Source organism: Astatotilapia calliptera, chromosome 12 (genome assembly GCF_964374335.1).
Source record: "Astatotilapia calliptera chromosome 12, fAstCal68.1, whole genome shotgun sequence".
Classification (NCBI taxonomy): domain Eukaryota; kingdom Metazoa; phylum Chordata; class Actinopteri; order Cichliformes; family Cichlidae; genus Astatotilapia; species Astatotilapia calliptera.
Genome location: NC_137433.1, coordinates 3,723,710 through 3,742,493, shown reverse-complemented (window position 1 = coordinate 3,742,493; position 18,784 = coordinate 3,723,710). Strand labels below are relative to the sequence as shown.

The following is an 18,784-nucleotide window of genomic DNA, read 5'->3' as shown; positions in this document are numbered from 1 at the left end:
ATCTGCAAAGCTGAGCAGCTCCCCTGCACACCCCCACGACCACCCCCTAAGTTTGCTTGCCTGAGGGTGGTGCCCACAGGCGTGCTGTTGCTTTAGTGGCCTATGGGTAACTTTGATTGGACTGGAGCTGCATTTCTGTAGCTGTTGGCATGAAAGCTCTGCAGTTGGCTGGGGTTGTTTTTTATTTATTTTTATACAGAGGCTTAAACTTGTAGAAACAACACCATGTGAACTAATATTAATTTTTATTTGAGCTCTCAATAGCAAAGAGGATGAGGCAAGTCGGAACAAATCAGAAACGTACTTTTTGCTGTGGTTTATTTTATAGTCTGGAAAATAAAGACTTCTATCCTGAATCTTGTGCAACACATCCATAACATAATGTGTCGTTGCTCTCCTCAGCGTAATCTTTTGACGCCACAGTAGCTGATTGTGAACCTGGATGACCCATAATTCTAACTATATGTGTGCAGTTCTTATTCTACAAATCTTGGCAATTGTTAGCAAATGCAAATTGAGCTTTGATGTCCTGTAGCAGCAGGCCCAATCCAATCCCCTAATCAACCGTGTGTGATTTAACAGTGCATCCTAAGCATTAGTATTCCAGAGCAGGATCCCTCTTGGATCCAGGCTAGGATTATCCAAGCTCTTAACATCTCAGCTAAGCTGGTTAACACCTGTTTTTATTGACATCTGAACACCATCTTCTTTGGTTTTAAAAGATCTCCCCTTGCTCTCACCAGCAGGTTAGTCTCTCTTCTTCTTCCAGGCTACAACCCACTTAAATGACCATTTTTCCCAGCACAAGTGTTGGTAGCAGGCCAGCAGCAGTACTGAAGAGATTAGAAGTTAAATCACCACATTAACATTCTCACAAGCATCATAATTGCATTCCTTATTAGAAATACAGCTGCATTAAAGTGGAGTCACTCTGGTGTATGATATAAATAACATGACCACAGCTAAGTCTTGTGAAGTCAGAGGAGGGCTTTTTTTTTCCAAGTCCTAGTCTAGACATGAGCTACAATTTCAAGAATTCCCCATTTTACTGTACATTTTTGTTCAAATTCTTTAGAGTAATTTGACAGGGAAGAGGGGAAAACAGGCTCTCTTTACAAGTTTATTACTCTTAATATTTCCTCTGGGGCCCATGTTTGCCCCAGTGTAACTGATGTAATATTCCATTCAGGCACTGATAAAGCCTGGGGGATTCTACTTAGCAGCGGCTGTAAAGTCCCAAAGAAATCCTCACACTCCCGTGTGTGCCTCTGTCTGTTTTGCCAAGGTCAGCAGGGGAAACTTTGAAGAATGTCCCAGGATTTGTCTAAATCATAAAGTATGGATCCTCTTAAGCATCGCAGGCATTAGAGCTGAGCCCTATCAATGATTCCATTAACCTAAATTCCAAACCAGGCTTCACAACATGACCACATTAACCTCACGGATTTTACCAAGCTCTTGATCCCCGGCTATTTAAAAAGACTGGAATGAATGGTCACTCACAATTGTCTGACTAGCAGCTACGTTTCCTGCGCCAGAGAAGGAATTATCTCTAATATGACCCCATGTTTATCTTTGGCCACGTGTCCACACGTTTTGTGGTTGTTTTTCTCCAACCTTACGACTATAACAGAAACTGATTAGACAATAGCAGCGGTGCTGTGCGAGGAGAGTTGACAAGGACAGAATCCCAAGCAGCTGATTTTTACCTTTCCTAGATGAGCAATAATCATTTCAGGCTAACGGTGCAGGGGCAAGCAGAGAAGAGGAAGAAACAAATGTCTGCCTTCATTAGGACAAAGGGAGGGTGAGCAGAAGAGCGCCTGACAAGCCAGTAACGCCTCATTGTCCCTGATCTCAAGTTTCATAAATTTCCACGGCTCTCGTTAAAGGACATGTCGCTGCTGTCACCAGGCGCTAACTCGTTATCTCCTCAATGCCGTAAAATGCTGTAATTAACATTCAACAACTGTAACCGATCCAGCATTTCTCCTCTCTAGCCGCTAATTGCCACGCTATTGTGCTTGCACATAAGTGCCCCTTTTGTATGTGTGCTTGTGGGTACACATTGCTGCGGTTCATTTTTGATTGTAAATAGAGGTGAGAAAGCAGCTCGCCTGAGCTCGAAGCTGAACCGCGTTCGTTTTCCTTTCCTTGCGAGCTTTCTAATCATTAAGTTTATGCTTCAGTCAAAGATTTAGTGTTTCCAGAAAATTTTCACCGACATCTGGACATTTTAAATGCCTTCTGTGCAAGAGTGAAATTCAGGCTTTGCCAGCAGATGCTTTTTTAGTAGACTCGTCACGGGCAACACAGCGTGTATTTATTACTGTATTGGAGGACTATTGGTTGAAATCACAATTACTGTTATTACAAATTTCAAGGCGATGTCTGCTCTTGGTTGTGAGGATATGGAGTGTGCTATTATTTAAGGCAATTCATCATTCTCCTATTAGCCATGCATGAGTGACCCTGCTAAGTCATATTCTTCACTTCATCATATACAATCTTGTACGGCTGCTACACAAGATCACTCAGAGAGTGCTGACTGCTCTTAATGACATCGTTTTGCTTTCTAGGTTTCAGATTTTCATTCATAGCTTCTTGTAGGTCCCCAGCTGTTTGAGCTCTGTCTTAGACAGATTGGTATATGCTTTCCTTTCAGCCGCTCCTGTCTGAACTGACTGCGGCAGCCATCACAAGGCCTTATGAATAATTAGTCTAGGTCAACTGATACTCTCCAGCTCCAGACACCAATGTCATCTACTCTGCCAGCACCAGCCAAAAGCCAGATTAACTGTGTGCAGTTCTTCTCAATTGAGTCAGTTAAAGCTGATGCAGCTCTTGTTATTCAAAGGTAGCTGGCTAGATGTAAGTCGATACGGGGCAACCCCTTGAGGCCAAGCGTGGAACAGGAGAAGGGACGTCAAATTATTGGTGTCACGGGGGCCACTTTTAGAGGCTACTACGGTGGTCTGTCACAGATATACAATCACCTGGTGCTTTGTCTGTGCTGCTGGGCCTTGGTTTCATTCTCCGGGGATTATGGCGAATGCCAGGGTAAGATTTCCGAGAGCCAGGAAGGCCCCAGGGGGACAAACAAAACCAAATTGTTGCGTAGTGTTTCTTGTCCAGGTTTCGTGTTCAGGTCAGAGGAGAAGTAGTGCATGTGTCTGGGGATGGAGCGGTGCGTTCACAGAATAGGGCTAAAAGCTTCATTGTCAGACACACGGCGTACTCGTCTGTTATGCCGCTTCGTTTTTTCGAGAGGAAGTATCTCTTCAGGTTGTTATGACATCAAGTGCCTCCATAGCAGCATCAGAGCTTCTCCACAAAGTCTTTGTGACTCTTTTTGAGGGTTAAGCAACTTTATTCCAAACGGTACCCTTTATTTTTGACTTTTAGGAAAGTCTTTAATAGATCGTTTAGTAACCTGCTGCTGTGTAGTTACCAGTCTGGCTTTTTTTCATGTTTCTCCTCACAGATCAAGTTTTTTTCTGCTGTCCGAGGCTTGAAAACTAAACGTGTATTTCACAGAACTAACTTTCAGTTTGTGTGGAGCTGTGGCTTAACCCCATATATAGATAAGCTGCTCTTTTAGCAACTCATGGCACCCTTGTGGTTTCACATGTTTGCACAATAGGCACATAGGTTGTGGTTTTTCTCAAATTTTCACAACGGCTCACCACCAACGAAACTGCTATAGCTGCAGAGCTTAAACTCTCACTGCCTGCTCGGCCTCCTTCCTGTTACATTTCTGTGAAAACGCCGTCTTAAATTTAAAATTAATTAGTCATCAAACAGATGACATTTTAAAGATTTTAAAATGCATCTGAACTGTGTTCACCTTGCTGCGAGAGCTTGGGAAGAAACAGGATATATTTTTGGCGAAATAATAAACATGTTGAGTTGTTTGCCTAGTGCTAAAATGCTCCATACGTCTCTTCATTAGAAACAAGCTTTAAACTCAGGCCATGGAAGAACCTGACCTTCTTTTTATATTGGTGCAGCTATTAGTGTAATAACCTTAGGCTCAATAAAGTATCAACGTCAGCTGATGTTGGTAAAGACACAAACACATCCCTTCAGCTAAAGTCCTAAATTGTGTACTTAATGCTTCTATTGGCTCTAATTTGACCTATAATATCAACGAGACCAGCTGAAGTCTTAAATGTCTTGATTGGACATAGATCTGGAAAAAATTATCTCTGACTGTGATTCATTTTTCACACAGCAACAATACTGACATGCCACTTGAGTAAAAAGAAAAGAAAGAAAGTCCTTTCACAATCACCATGAACAAATGAGAATGAATTCTCCTCGAGGGTATGGGGGGAGAAGAAGATGGAAAGTATAAATGAGGCAAAGTGTCATCATATGGCATTTTTTTATTAGATTGTTAAAGATAGATCTAATTTTAATTTGGGCTAATGCGAGGAACACTATCAGCCATTGACCAAGGGTGTCTTATGACTTACTTGACGTACTTTGCTCAGCAGTCTTGTGCTTTTACTCTGAACTTAAATGCAGACAGTGGGTCGTGCACAGGGACATGGTCATTTTAAGAGCTCTCGCACTCCCTGCTCAGTTCATGAACTTCAAAACCCCTCCTCTATCCTACAGTTCAGCTCCTGGAAGTAGTGCTATATTAGTATCTCCCAGAAAGCGTCGAGCAAGTCTTCTGCTTCTGTTTACAGCCTGTTCAATCACTCCGAGTACTAGTGGCATACTGATTTTCCTGGAAACACCAAATGCCACAGCCCATCCTGGCTTCTCGCTAGTAAGGTATTTATCATATGAAAATTTGGAACTGTCTGACTCGCGCGTTTTACTAGCCTTGTCCTGGAGCTGGGACTGATAAAATGTTGTAATATATGTACTGCAGTCAAAATGGAACATAAAAGTATCCCTGAATACTGTGAGATTTACACTCTGTCACAGGGAAGCGGTTACTTTTATGACGCTGTTGCACTGAACATAACTTTTGTAAAAATGGGTCATTTGTTTTTTATTTGTTTTGCTTTTTGTTTTTTGTTGTGTGCTTCAAGTAAGAGTCTAGACTAAAAGAAAAGCGACTCAAGTGTTGGTTTATTTTTTAGCATATGTAGTGTACTGTCTCCTCATATTGTGTATTTTATAACTCTATATAGTTCCAGTCTGTGTGTCTATGTGTGTCCTGTTCTTATGTGTATCCACTGGGGACCTCAAACCTTAGCCCAGGCTAAGAGCTGGTTTTCTGCCAGTTTTTCTGCAAGGCTACGAGAAAATTATCTGAGCTGTGTGGTTGCTCGTGGCACCCTAATGTAACATTAAGCAGGTTGACCAAGCTCATGCAAGATTGATGTCTTTAAGGCTGCACTTTGCATCTGTGACACTGACAGTAGGCTCTCGATCCCAAGGTCATAGGTCACATGACATCTTCATTACGTGACATAGATGCAGCCCATTCACCTAGTCTTCACAGACTGGAGGTTTCTGAAACATCTAGTGCAACTATTTAGAACTGCACGTTTACAGTGTTTGCTACCAACGTTATTAAAGTTAACATCACATTCATACAACAGACAACTTGTTGGGCACCGAATGTCAGCAGGCTTTTAATCATGTCGCCTCTGTCCTCGGCTCTTTCAGTTTGCGCTCTTTTTCCAGTCTCTGGCTTCCTGTGACTCGTCTATTTACCCAACATCTCCCTCAGCAATGAGGAGCATTTGCTCATCAGCCATATTTAAAGTGCACGCAGGATTAACTCAGCTGAAGACTTAACGCACATGCACAGTCACCCCATGCTCAGTTTGCTGTTTCCAGGCCGCAGATCGGCAAACGGCTCTGTTAGGCTTTCCTCTCTCTTATTCAATGTCGCTCTGGGCTACCCAGGCCTCTACCTCCTCCTCCCTCGTCCTCATTTCGCCTGAATTAATTGAGTTCTCATTTTTGTGAGAAAGCTCACAGGAGAGCTGTGTGAGAAGAGAGAGAGGAGTGATAGAAAGAATAAGATAGACACAGGAAGATCAGTGGTAGTAGCCTAGAGGGCATAACTCTCCCAGAGGTAGGCAGTCACCACTTCCTGGGGATGAAGGAGTCCCTCCACAGTGACTTATATCTTTATCCTCTCGGCACTCATCGCTCAGCGCTTATGGGAAACGACCCGTAGGCTAGTGGTAAGGGTCAGGCAGATGGGCCACTTCAACCCTTCTGACTCAAGGGAGATTTCCACCTAATTTAAGCTCTTTGTGTCTGTGACATTAAGAGAAAGGCAGGTTAAATGGTTTCTGATGAAATAATAAAAATACAGGTGTGTGCGCGTGTGTAAGATATACCTGGATTTTTATCATCATCATATAGTCAAGCTGTAATCCTGTAGCTCTTCTAGATACAGACAGACAAACTGGTAATGGCTAAATAACCGAACATAGTAGTGGTGGACAAGCAGAGGAAAAGTAGTGATAGATGCAGCTATACAGAGTGATCAGGAAGAAGGAACAGGAGGGTGAAGGCAACAGTGGTCCCAGTGGTAATCGGAGCATTCGGGCGGGTGACCCCCAAACTGGGCGAGTGGCTCCAGCAGATCCAGGAATTATATCCTACATCTCTGTCCAGAGGTGTAGTTCCAGGACCAGCAAAGATACTGCACTCCCAGGCCTCTGACAGAGGACCTGAGCTTGAAGGATAAATACCACCTGCAGGGCGAATGGGGAACTGAACATAGCAAGCTCACAAACAACCACATTAACAGAAACAGAAACCAAATGAGAAAAATCTGCTGTAGCATAAGTGAATGTAAATTTTAAAAGGTAACATCCTAAGCCAACATTGAAAATGATATGCAGTGTTTCCACAAAATAAAAAGTGCATAAAGCACCAAATATGTGACCCAACACATGTTACTAGTATAGAAGTGACGCCCAAACATGACTTTACAGTGTATTTGTGCCTTTTCTTGTACTCGTTACAAATACTCAGAATGGAAATAGCAGACGTCACGTGATATGCTCTCATTAACTCCAAACCATTGCAACTTCTTCCTTTGCAATATTCTTACATGGACTGACAACTTAGGTTGCTCTAAGTTGAGATAAACACTTGTCGAGCTGTTACAGCCAATCGCCCGCCTCTATTCCTCAATGTCACTGCCTTAGCACTCAATAATTCAAAGCTTGGTGGTAATGAGCTCCCCGTAGGCCCTGTCCCCAAGGATCCTCCCCACTGTGCCTCCACTGTAATGTAGTTATATCTCATGTCAGCCTTCAAATCAATTACATTTCTATCTGATGGCTATGTAATTGCGCCTGATTGAGTTTTTGGCACGCCAGCCAAGTGTGTGGCTCCCAAACTCAAGCCAGTCAAAACAGGAAGCTTCATCAAATGAAACTGTATTTCATCCTGATTGAGGCTGCTCGCATGATAAGCACAGCTGTAATTATGATAATAATAACAATAGCAATCTGTGTTTTCTCATCTTTGTTGTTTTTTCCCCCCTTGCTCTCCAGATGATTTTTTTGCCCCAAGGACAACGAGCAGTGTTTACTTTACTCAAGATGCAAAGCCTGATTTGATTGTTGGTAGCATGCGCAATTTAGTAGATTAAATGCAAAACATAATGCTTTTGTATAAATCTAAGTGTGTTTGAGTTTCACTTTGTTATAATGCAGCAGGAATTTTCTGCTGGACTTCACACCCACACAGTGCCTAGTGATTTCTGCATGTTGCTTAGATATTAATGTCAGATATACAAGTGTGGAACTGCCAGCGGAGATCTGCTGGCTTAGTGCTGCATAATGCCAAGAAATGAGAAGTCGACTTTTGTCTGGAGCAACTAACTGACGCTGAGCTCGTTCTATTGACCCAGACTGGATGGATTGACAGATGACTGGATCGTCAGCAGACAAATGACGAAGAAGATGAATGGATAGATGGATGGATGGATAATGGGTGGAGGGATGAATGAATGAAAGAAAGCATGAATGGACATACAGATGAATGGCAGGTTGAATGAGTAGACAAATGTACCCATGGATGGATGGACGACTGGACATTCAGATGGATAGGTGGATCAACACAATACATGCCTGGGTGGACGGAGGGATTCTCTAATGGAGTAGTAGTGAGATAGATGAGAGGGAGGATGCTGTGGTTAGGTGCATCAGCAACTAAATAGTGATGAATAGTGGTCGCTGTCAGCAGCACTAAGTATAACAGACATAGTAAAGCAGCCTGGCTCATCCATAATCAGCAGACCCAGATGATTGTCTTCATGCCAGAAGAGAACGCACAAAGAGTATCTACCAATCTGTCTTTTTATCCTCACTTCATCATCCCTTTACTTTATATATACCCGCTTACTCTTGGTGCTCTTGCCCTTTAAATGTCTTCATTTATATGATTATCTTGTCATTTCTCTTTTTAAGGCCTTGCAGCTCTCCTTCTTTCTTGCTGTCTGTCTGTCTGTCTGTCTCACTCGCCCCAGCACCGTCTTTTGTGTTAACAGCCTTCTCTTTTTTTGCAGTGGGGGAGCCACTGGGTGCACATCTACAATCTTGCCTTTCATTTCATGGCTTCTGGAAATGGATGTTTTACTGCCTTCATTAAGGCATGCAGCAGTCAGCGCTGTGTTTTCCCTCTGAAGTTTAGCTCCATGAACCTCACCATTAGAGGACATTATGGCCCCAGATTTCAGGGCACAGTGGAACACTGTATAATTTGATTAGTGTTATTAATCAAGTGGAATACCGCTCCTTTCGCCCCCATCTCACTAACCGCCCCCACTCCCAGCCGCAGCCCCCTCCTTTTTGCCATTTCACTTCTGCGTTCAGACCCGTCAGATGTTCTCTTCCCTCTTCCTCCTCCCCTTATTCATACGCTTCTCTGTCACCTGCACAGCACGCATGCACTGAAATTGACAAAAGGCCGTACACCTTCCCTTTTAAAAACAGTGATTTACCACTTCCCACCCTCCAACCAGACCCTCTTCCCCAGCCTACACCGAGTTCTACCCCCCCCCCCTTCGCCCAGGACATAAATCAATTGAGATGAAAGTTCCATAATTGTGCTTGCTGGGAGGGATTTGAGCAAAATTGCACTATGAATTTTTTAAAGGGAATTTTTACTAGCTGTTCAGCAAGACTTGGGCGGCGAAGGAAGGTGAGGCCATGAGGATTTATGGGCCTGGATTCTTCATTACTGAAGTAATTTTCCTGCAAATGATAGTGCAGCACCCTGGAGGGGGGAGTGCTGCCCGCCAGGGAGAGTACAAACCTGCTTAATCTCTCGTGGAGAGAGCAGCTCAGAGCACTAATATCATCTGTAAGGGACTGGGGATCCATTTGTTCACATCTAAGCCACAGCCAGTGAATTTGTGATTCATATTAATTGATTGCTCAGATTTGTTCCAAGAGTAGCTACAAGTTGATTTCATTACCAGGACGAGTTTTTGTTAAAACTGCTGGGGAACGCGCTTTTGAAGATGAACTGTTTTCATAAAATGTGTGTCTTTCTGTGGTTGAGTCACTGGTGTCTTTCTGAGTGTATATCCATCCTCATGCCGATGAAGACCTGCTTTGCTAAGCTGTTGTGTTGTTGCTTTAGCACAGGTCCACCTTTCTCTCTGCATTTGGCCTTTCCTCCCTCCTCATTTTAACCTTTCTCAGTCCAACATGGCTGACGCTCTGTCTCCATCTCTTTAGGTGCAGCATGCAGCAGTGGCCCTCCTCAAGGTTAGTGCGTCCATGATGCCAGGTCTCATTCTGTATACTGCCTGCTGTCCATTCAATTTTACAGCTCAGTAGCTTGAGAAGCAGGGGGGGCTAAATCTGCTGCAAGAAGGAGAAAGAGAGGGAGGGGAGGAAGGGAGAAACCAAATTATTGTGCATCCTGTCACCAAGTGAAGTGTATCTCATTCCAGGCACACTAACAACTCAAGACAATTAGTCACTTCTCGCTAGGCTAGACCTGAGACTCACTTGATGGTCAAAAAGAGACAGGGCATAGAGGACCCTCTACTATGGCGAAGCACTGCAGCTGCATTCAGTGGAAAGGGCAGCAAGTTAGAGATAAATTGAGCCTGCTGCAGCATTTGTTTCAGCACTGAGAAAGAATTAAATTAAAGGAACATGGTTCCGGGATAAGTCATGAAGATCTGTACAAAGACCTGCACCTTAAAAATGTCTCTGATCCACAGTAATCTCTATCGGTAGCATCCGTCTGGGCTTTTCTGAGCCATTCAGTAGGATAAACTTAGTAATGTCAGTTATATACCACCTTCACTCCATCTAAGGTAGTTTGAGGCCAAAGATGAGGCCTGCCACCACATGCTCCTGAACAAAAGTGAAGCATGACTAAGGTGGGTGGTGCGTGGAAGATCAGCAAGTGGAATGAAGAGAAAAGTTTGTCCTGGGCCCTCTGGAGAGATGCAGCGTGACCAATTGAGGTGAAGGGGATGAATGAGGCCATTCACTGGGCCTAATGAAAGAGCTCCTGCTGGGTCTTGAATGTGGGTGGGCCCATCTGCACCACATAGGCGTGCTCAAACCAGTGACCTCGAAAATTACCCAGGAAAGCACTTTGGGACAGTCACCCCAGCAACAGGCCGAGGTCTGCATGGTAACCAGGCGCTTCAATCAGCGCCTGGCAGCTTCTTGAACAGCGCGAGTTTTCCTTCTGTTCTGAAAGAAGTCCGTGTGAAATCAACTCCAAGGGACATCCTCCGTTTCTTTTTAAAGGGGAGATGCCAGTGATTGTCCCATGTGAAAACTTTTCTGCGAGGTGTGGAATGCAGCCCTCAGGAGTTTTCCTTTTAAGACACAAAGCACTGTTTGTCTTAGGCGGCACATATACATATGTAGCTGAGTGTTTGTGCAGTTCTGTACACAGTATTTAATTAGGCTTCCTCAAATGCACAGTAACAGGTTTTGCGAGGCTTTGAAACAGTTCTGATTACAAAGATATAGATCAGGAAAAGCGATTCCCTCAAGACTCCTGGGAGTGGACATTAAGTTTACAAAGCATCTTTAAGTATCTGGTTCATGGGGCTTCATCTGTCTTATTTGGTTTAATATATTCAGTCTTGATGAGCCAAAGGCATGCAGGTCATTGAAGTTCCATTCCTGTCTCCGTTTCCTCATGGAACTTTTGACAGCGTGAAATGACAATCCGCCCCTGCATGCATCTGCCACGTCAAAAAGTAATGAGATTGTGCTGCTGGAAATATCACTACAAAGCATCAGGCCTGCACTTGGGTCTGACTGCACCTTCAAACAGCGCTGCCTGCCAGCTCGCCTGCCTCGCCTGCCTGCTGCAAAAGAAATGAACAAAAACAATCAGAATCAGAGACAGAGAAACGGCAAGGGAAGCTCCCCATGCTGAGACAAACGAACACGCCAGGGCCTTTCATCCTGAGAGTGATTAGCCATCCGAACCGTTTTAAAATCCTGCTTTGAGTGTGTTCCTCAAACGAAAGAGCTCCATTGAGGAGTGGTAGTGAGATGTTTCTGGCTGGGAAGCGCCAGTGATCTAGCCTCTAATTGTGGCGTCGCTGACAAGGCTGGTGTGGCTGGGAGCTTTTAAAGCGAGGCTTTTTGCTACGCTCTTGTTCCCTTCCTGTCAGATCCGCCACCAAAGGCACCAGGAAACAAAAGGGCCCCTCAGATTCTGCTCTTACATTCATCTGCCTATCGCTTTGTGCATAAATACAGACCTAATTTAACACATTAATAGTCCCTGATGCTAGTTTAATGTGACCAAAACTACATTATTTCCTGTAAATGCGTTGTCTGGTTACAGATGCAAATGTAAGTTGGTTTTCACACTGTAATTCCTGTCTAATCCTTGTTTTTGTAGCTTTCATGTTTTCCGTGTTATTACTGATCGAATTCTGAGCTTCAAAGACGATACTGACACATTGGCAATAGTTTAGTTCTGCAGCACAGAAGGAACAAAGACGTGTTCAAGGTCTTTAAGCAGCATTCAGCAGAGCTGGTAGGAGCTTATTTGGCATAGAAAACTTTTCGTATTCTCGATAGTCTTCAGAAGTCAGATTGTCAAAGGTTTGAGGTATGGCAGAGAAGCAGTTTGACAAATGAAAGAAACAGCGATGCTAGGAAGAGAACACAAGGGGAGCGTGGGTTAGGGAAAAAATAGGAAAGGATTTAAACCCCGGCTCATAAAAATCAGTATTATAACAACATTAATTGATGCTGCTGAGTACCATATGTGACGCCATATGGAATAGCTGCCCCAGAGGCCTGCTATAATAGACAGCCTGCAGTGGTGCACACAACTTGGCACATTTACAAACAAGGGACGTCCCATTAATATCAAACACACAGACTGAGCAAGAGACAGTGAGAGAGGGAGTGAGAGGGCATAGGAGGGAGGGAGGGAGGGAGGGAGGGAGAAAATAAGCAGAGGGAACCGATTTAGTTCATGTTTTATTTGGTTGCCATCTTTAGACCTTTTGTTTTTGCTCATCTCATGTTATCTTTTTTTTTTTTTCAAATGAAGACATGTATTATATGTATATATAAATATGCATGTTCAAACCCAGCCTCTCTAATCTCAATGCTCCTTAATTACAGTAATAAATTGCCCCTCCCTTTTGGGTTGATCACATCACCCTCTGTCCGCCCAACGGCCACTCCCACCGCAGATGCCCAGTGTTCCTTTCATCATACACACACAGACACACACAGACACACACATTAGCAGATGAGGTGATGTATGGCACCTCGACAAAGGTGGCGTTAGAAATCTCTGTTTAACCTCCAATCTTGAAGCTGTTATTTACTGCTGGCTTAAGATGAGTTTCCGGTCCTTGTTCCTCGCAGCACTGATCCCGACATAGATTGTGTTTATGTAATGACAGTTAGAAATGTATTTAAAACAACAGTAATGAACAGAAAATTCATATTGGAGTTTTGAGATTCACAGCTTTTTATTTAGTTTCCTGTTATAGCGAAAATCTGCCAAGTGCAGTTCATGCATTCATACATTTTCATAGCTGAAAGTACACAACTAATCAGCTGATTCTTACTTTCTCGTTCTGCCAACTTTAGACATCACATTCTCCTAGTTCTCTAAATTATAATTTGATCACTTGTTAACCCCAAAAATGTCCAATTAACAAAGATATTAGACCAAAATCATCCCATTTAAAATGGCGAGAGTTAAAGATTTGCGAAAGAAATTATTACTGCTAAATAACAGTTTTAGCACATGTAAAGCACAAAACAACGTAAATTACAAAATTGCAACAAAACATTTGGGCAGTGAGGTGGCTAAAACTGCAGTTGAAGCTTTTATCCCACAAATCTGTGCAAATGTAATAGCATCATTACTCCTTTGTATGCCAGGGGCATCTGCAGACAGACATGCATCCAGCTACGTATAGCCTGGATGCACATCCATCCTTTATATGCAAGGCTCTTCTGACTCTTCTGACATGCCCAGAGCATGTAGGGAGAGAGAGAGATCCTTATGAAACTGAGTTGTCAGCCATTCTGTTGACTTTCATAGAATGTGAGGCGAAACAAGAATAGCGTACAGCTGTTTCCTCCCTGACACAGAGGGAGGCAGATGAAGAGCAAAAGAGGGGAAAAGAGAAAGAGGGAGGGAGGGAGGAAGAGAGAGCTCTCCGCTCTGTGATGTGCACTGATGTAGCTGGAGCTCTAGGTCAAACGCTGCCAGTGTTTTGTGTTCATCTTCGTCTCGTCTCCCCAGTGCTCCTCTAAATTATTCACAGCCTGAAGTGTGCAATGTGGCTGCCTCCTTCTTTCCTCTCTCCTCCTCCAGTCTAGATTCCTCTGTCTTACTTTTTTCTGTTTCCCTTTCTTTCTTTCTCATGTGACAGCTTGTTTCAAAATCCCCCCTCCCCAACCCGTCCCGCATCCACTCATCTACCATCACCCAACCATCTTTTATTAGTGACTCCATCTCTCGCACTTCTCCTTTCATCCTGGCTTTCTTGCTTGATTCTCCAGACTAGACTCAGTCATCCCTTTTTAGGTGGGTAGGCTGCCAGCTGTTAGTATCAACTCCTTAGCTGGTAGCTCCTGCTCTCACTCGACATCTTTCTGCCTCCCTCACATCGATCTCGTAGGATCTTAGATGCACTGGTCGGGTTGACAGCGAGTTCTCCCCCGTCTGATTTTCTTTATCTGAGTGACTCATGAGAGAAAGTGCACGCTGAATCCTCAGACCAGTCTGTATCTCAAATTAAACATGTGCCTGTTAATCATTAAGCTTTTAAGAGACTACCTGTCCTGTAAACAAGAAAGAAAGTAACCGAGGCAAAAAAATCAATGACATGGCAGGGTTAGGGTCACGCAGTTGTCGTCCATCAGAGTTTTTAGTATTTGGTCCTTTATTGTCTGTGGGCGTGTCAGAATATAGCAGGCATTGTGGAAAAATAACACTGTTTTAATTGGCTGCATTATCAGATTTTATCCATACTGCAAAAGCCCAAGGGCAATGCACACACAGTACATCTGTCTGCAAGTGGGAGATTTTGTAACACATTATTATTGCGAGGTTAACAAGGAAGATGCAAGCACTGGTATCAGATCCTGTCTGGACAGCAGGGGTTGGAGGATGAAGTGTGCCCCTCGTGGCTACCTGAGGAGAGAGCAGAGCAAAGAAAGTAGTTGAATCTAGTTCCAGCTCTTGCCACAGGACACTCATTTGTAATTCTGTACCCTGCCTATAACGTTTGATCATTGCAGAGGGGGGGACGGGACGTAAGGGAGCTGAAGGTTTCGCCCTCGCTCTTTGGCCTCCCCCCCTCCCGCCGAACCCTTTACCCGCCCTCTTGCATTTGCTGTCACCCAGTATGAATGCCCCCTCTGGCCCGATGACAAGTCTAGCGTGAAATGCTTGGCTGCCCCCTGAAATTAGCAGTAGAGCCCCCCGGCGGCACATGCTTCTCATGACCAGCACACAGTGGGCTGCCGCCAGATTCTTTTCATTATGGCTGTGGCCTGCCAGCCCCCTGACTCTACCTCCTTCTGCCTCTTCCTCCATCCCACCCTCCCTCTCCTCCTCCTTCCCCCTGTGTGTCAGCCAGAGCTCAGTAAACAGCATCTGTAGTGCTCATCACATTACTGTCGTAGAGAGGAGACGGAGAGAGTGAGAGCCAAGTTCTCTGTGGGGATTGCTGTTATGCCTGTGTATCAAAGTGTCCGCATGCATATAAGTATTTGCATGCGTGTAGTATTTTATTTCATGCGAACATCCACAGTAGCTCATATGTATATGCACATATATTGTGTGCTCATGTCTCTGTTGGCTTCACAGGATTAGCAAAGGAGAGAGAGTTAGTAGCAGTAGTACAGAGCGAGAAAGAGTCAGAGAGAAGGGGGGTAGCAGTACAGAGCAATGCCTGGAGGCTCAATCTGTTCCTCACTGAGCTATATCAGTGTTAGAGACGGCGGCTCGGGCCGCGGGGAAGCCTCCACTCGCTCCATCAAACTGTCAGCCAGCCAACGGAGCTGCACAGGGAGACTCTCAGCTGCCCCCAGGGCCAGTTCAAGTCAACATCCCATTTCCTTGCCTCCTCGCCTAATTTCTCCTACGCCCCGACTTAAATTTCCAATGCCCAGTGTCTGCCGCTGCAGCTCAGCAGCAACAGGCCCAGGGCCATGTCAGAACTCTGGGAGGTACCGAGCGTTGCGCGTGTGTGTCTGTGCACGCTAATTTCTGAAGGCAAGATAGCACTAGCTGCAGTCAGCAGAGAGGAGAAGGAGCTGCAGGGGCCCCATGAAAGACAAAAAAATAAAGAAATAAGTAGAAAAAATAAAAAAAACATAAATCAGTGTTTTATTTTTCTCTCTCGTTCTCCCTTACCTGTATGCCCATTTTTCTTCTTCAGCTATATTCATAACACAGTTGTGTATTCCCTGTCCCATCAGATTTCTGGCAGTTTCCTTTTTCTCTCTGAGCTGAATAAATGCTCCCTGTTCTCTCATACATCTGCCATTACTGTCTGTTTTCCCGTTGCCAAACTACTCCAAGGATCACACCAGCAGCCCAGCCAGCTCTGTCCCTCCCTCAGGGTTATCCTGAAAGCATGGGGAGCAAGGCAGTCCTCTAATTTAGTGAAAGGAGGCGGGTTATCATCGTCAATCTGTCCACCCCCCCCCCCCCCCCCCACCCCATCTCCTTCTTGCTCGTTGACCTCACCAAATACCTTTCATAGAATTGAAACAGAGAGCGTCCAGGTCTCAGTGCTGTTTACGTGGACTCTGGGTAATGTTAAAGTCTGCTTAGTGTGGTCCCGGGCAAGAACTATATCTTTCCTCACCTCAGCTTGATTTACATGGCCTCTACTGGCTCTTTACTCGAGTGTGTCAGTTCTAAAGCAGAGACCACGGTGTGTCTGGCTAATGCAAAGAGCATTTTCTCCAACCCTGTCTTCTTCAATCCCCCTTCACTATCACTCTCTCTCTCTGCCCTCTCTCAATGGGCCTCTGTGAAAGGAGGTTTTGCTGAAGTCCTCTCTTGTTTGCACAGCCAATTCCAATGTCCCAAGCTCAAATATGGTTTTGCGTGAGAGCCTGTCTAGGTCTGCTGGTCGATATCATTTCTGCCCGGTAGAGCTTTTTCTCTCAATCTTATTCCCCGCGGACCCTACATCTTCACTGAGATCAATACTTTCCTAATCCAGAGCTCTAAGGCTGACCCTGGGTAATCAGCTGACTTCCCATGCTGCCTGCTGAGGAGGTCAGGGGTCAAAAGGCTGTATAGATTTGATCCTGTGATCAAATCGCTTTGCTCGGTGGTGCTTTCAGATACAGCTATTAGGGTCAAGATAAATTGCTTGATTTTTCCCTCTCCCTGGTTGTGAAAGTTAAATGCAGTGGTGTGTTTTTGCTATGAATAGCATTAATGCACCAGACTCCCGAAGCTTTTTACCCCATTTAGTTTCAGCATAGATACAAAATTATTAGGTTTATCTGATCATCCAAAGATATGAAATGAGTAATTGATTTTTTTTTTACTATTTAAAGGTTTTTTGAACACACTTGCATGATTACATATATATGTAACCAGACACCATCACAATGGCCATGTATCATTTACTCTACCGTTATATATATAAACATTCTATAGTGTTGTGCTTTGGTTCAGCCTGGTGCTTCACCACTCATCCATAGCTCTCATCGTCTGGAGCACAGGCCAAGTGCCTGGCCTGGAATTGCCAGTTCCCTTTCATTAAGCTTTTCCAGTAACAGGACAAGCAGTTGTTTGGTTAAAGATTGCATCTGCATCCGTCCATCTTCAGCCCACTCTTTGCCCGACTGCTGACCTTCCCCACACTAGGGCTCCATCAGGCCCTAGTTCACCTTGGATTCAGTCTCTAACCCTGATTTGTTTTGATAAGCACTATGGAGGATGGCATTGTCCAGCTCTTCCAGGCAGATAGTATCATGAACGCAATCAAATCTGAACTCTCCACTGAGTCATGACAAAGGGTTAGCACATAAGAACATGCAACTAAAATGTCCTGCTGATAAATTATGAAAGATGAGTTGAAGTTAAGCTTTGCCGCAGGGCCAGTGAGACTTTCAGATCTCCTGCTGATGTTTCAGCCCAAGCAGGGGGTCCCCCGGTGGACTTGAGGCTTTGCATCCAGACCCCGTCAGAATGGTCATGACGCCTACGCTCCCACACCTCATCCCAGTATCTGCAGGAGGGAAATTGCAGGAGAAAATTGGTGTTGTTCCACCAGTATTCGACACCGCTTCCGTCCGCGACCATCTAAATGGACCATTACCTCCTCTGTGTGCTCTCACTCCAGGAGATCCGGGTTTGTTAGAGGTCTTCTTTTAGAATCAGGGGTATCTCAGTATATGTGCCTGGAGAAATGTCTTATAAATTGAAGCCATTTCTTCCACCGCTGTAGACTTTTGCATCGCGGACACTTTAACTTTATACATTTGGATAAAACATCAAGAAAAGCAGATGCTCTTTCGCTGCTGTCATGATGCAGCGTCCATCTCCCCGTCAGTTAATGTTGTTTTGGGCCTGAATGGAACACAACTGGTTGCTTATCAGGAGTTAATTTTGCTTTAATCCAGTTCCTCGTCGTGCCATTGCATCTACAGTTATTAGATATGACTGTAATTTAGCAGAAACACACCTTACAGTGACTTTGAAAAATTACAGCCAATCAAGCTTTTATCACGAATAGTATTATCAAAGCACTGACGCTTTTATGCTCTCCTCTTCTGCTTTTATTCATTTTATTTACTGCTTTATTTATTTTGAGAAGGAACTGACAGTGGCACTTTAATGCCAGCAGCTCTCTCCTGCTCTCTCTCTTTTTTTCAACATTTCTTGCAGCAAGCACAGGCTTGTGATCAGTATTCAGGAAGACAGTTGTTGACGCCATGCCAGCATTTGCGTTGCTGGGCAAGTTCCTCTTCTGTTCCTCTTTCTATCTCTGAGGCAGAATTCATGGCAGACTGTCCTCCGAGTGTGACAAGTGGAACTGTGTGATTAATTTGGCCAGTCGTTTTAATGTGCTCCGGGATGCGCAACGCTTATTGTCTTCCCCTTGCACGTCTATCAGAATCTGCCAGAGAAATGTCCAGGAGAATCGAGACATCCATCCCTCTCTTTCTGTTTTTTTCCCCCTCCCTCACGCTACTCTCTTTCTCAGCCCTGCCTCATTTCAGGGCTGAGCTACAGGGTCGCCATGGGGGCTAGCCCAGGTCGAGGCCTGGCTCCAGCCAGGGCCGCTGGCGGAATAAATCTCCTGTCTCTGAAGTGTTGAAAGCTGTGTAAATGTCAAACG

The 18,784-nt window shown here is 44.5% G+C and overlaps 1 protein-coding gene and 1 long non-coding RNA gene across 14 annotated transcripts in view; one reads left to right on the top strand and one right to left on the bottom strand.

Annotated features, from left to right (window-relative positions):
- fbrsl1 (fibrosin-like 1) overlaps positions 1–18,784 on the top strand; it is a 285,663-nt gene that overhangs the window by 174,198 nt on the left and 92,681 nt on the right. For 8 of the 13 annotated variants that reach the window (XM_026188504.2, XM_026188506.2, XM_026188508.2 and 5 more), the window contains exon 5: positions 9,681–9,710. The exons of the other annotated variants lie outside the window; for them this stretch is intronic. In XM_026188504.2, coding sequence (XP_026044289.1) covers positions 9,681–9,710 — 30 coding nt within the window. The remainder of the gene's footprint in view (positions 1–9,680; positions 9,711–18,784) is intronic. 13 annotated transcript variants of the gene reach the window in all.
- LOC145432428 (uncharacterized) lies at positions 14,336–16,509 on the bottom strand. The gene is made up of 2 exons (XR_013912722.1): positions 15,832–16,509; positions 14,336–14,604 (listed from the first exon to the last, which is right to left on the bottom strand). It is a non-coding gene; the product is annotated as an uncharacterized LOC145432428 (long non-coding RNA).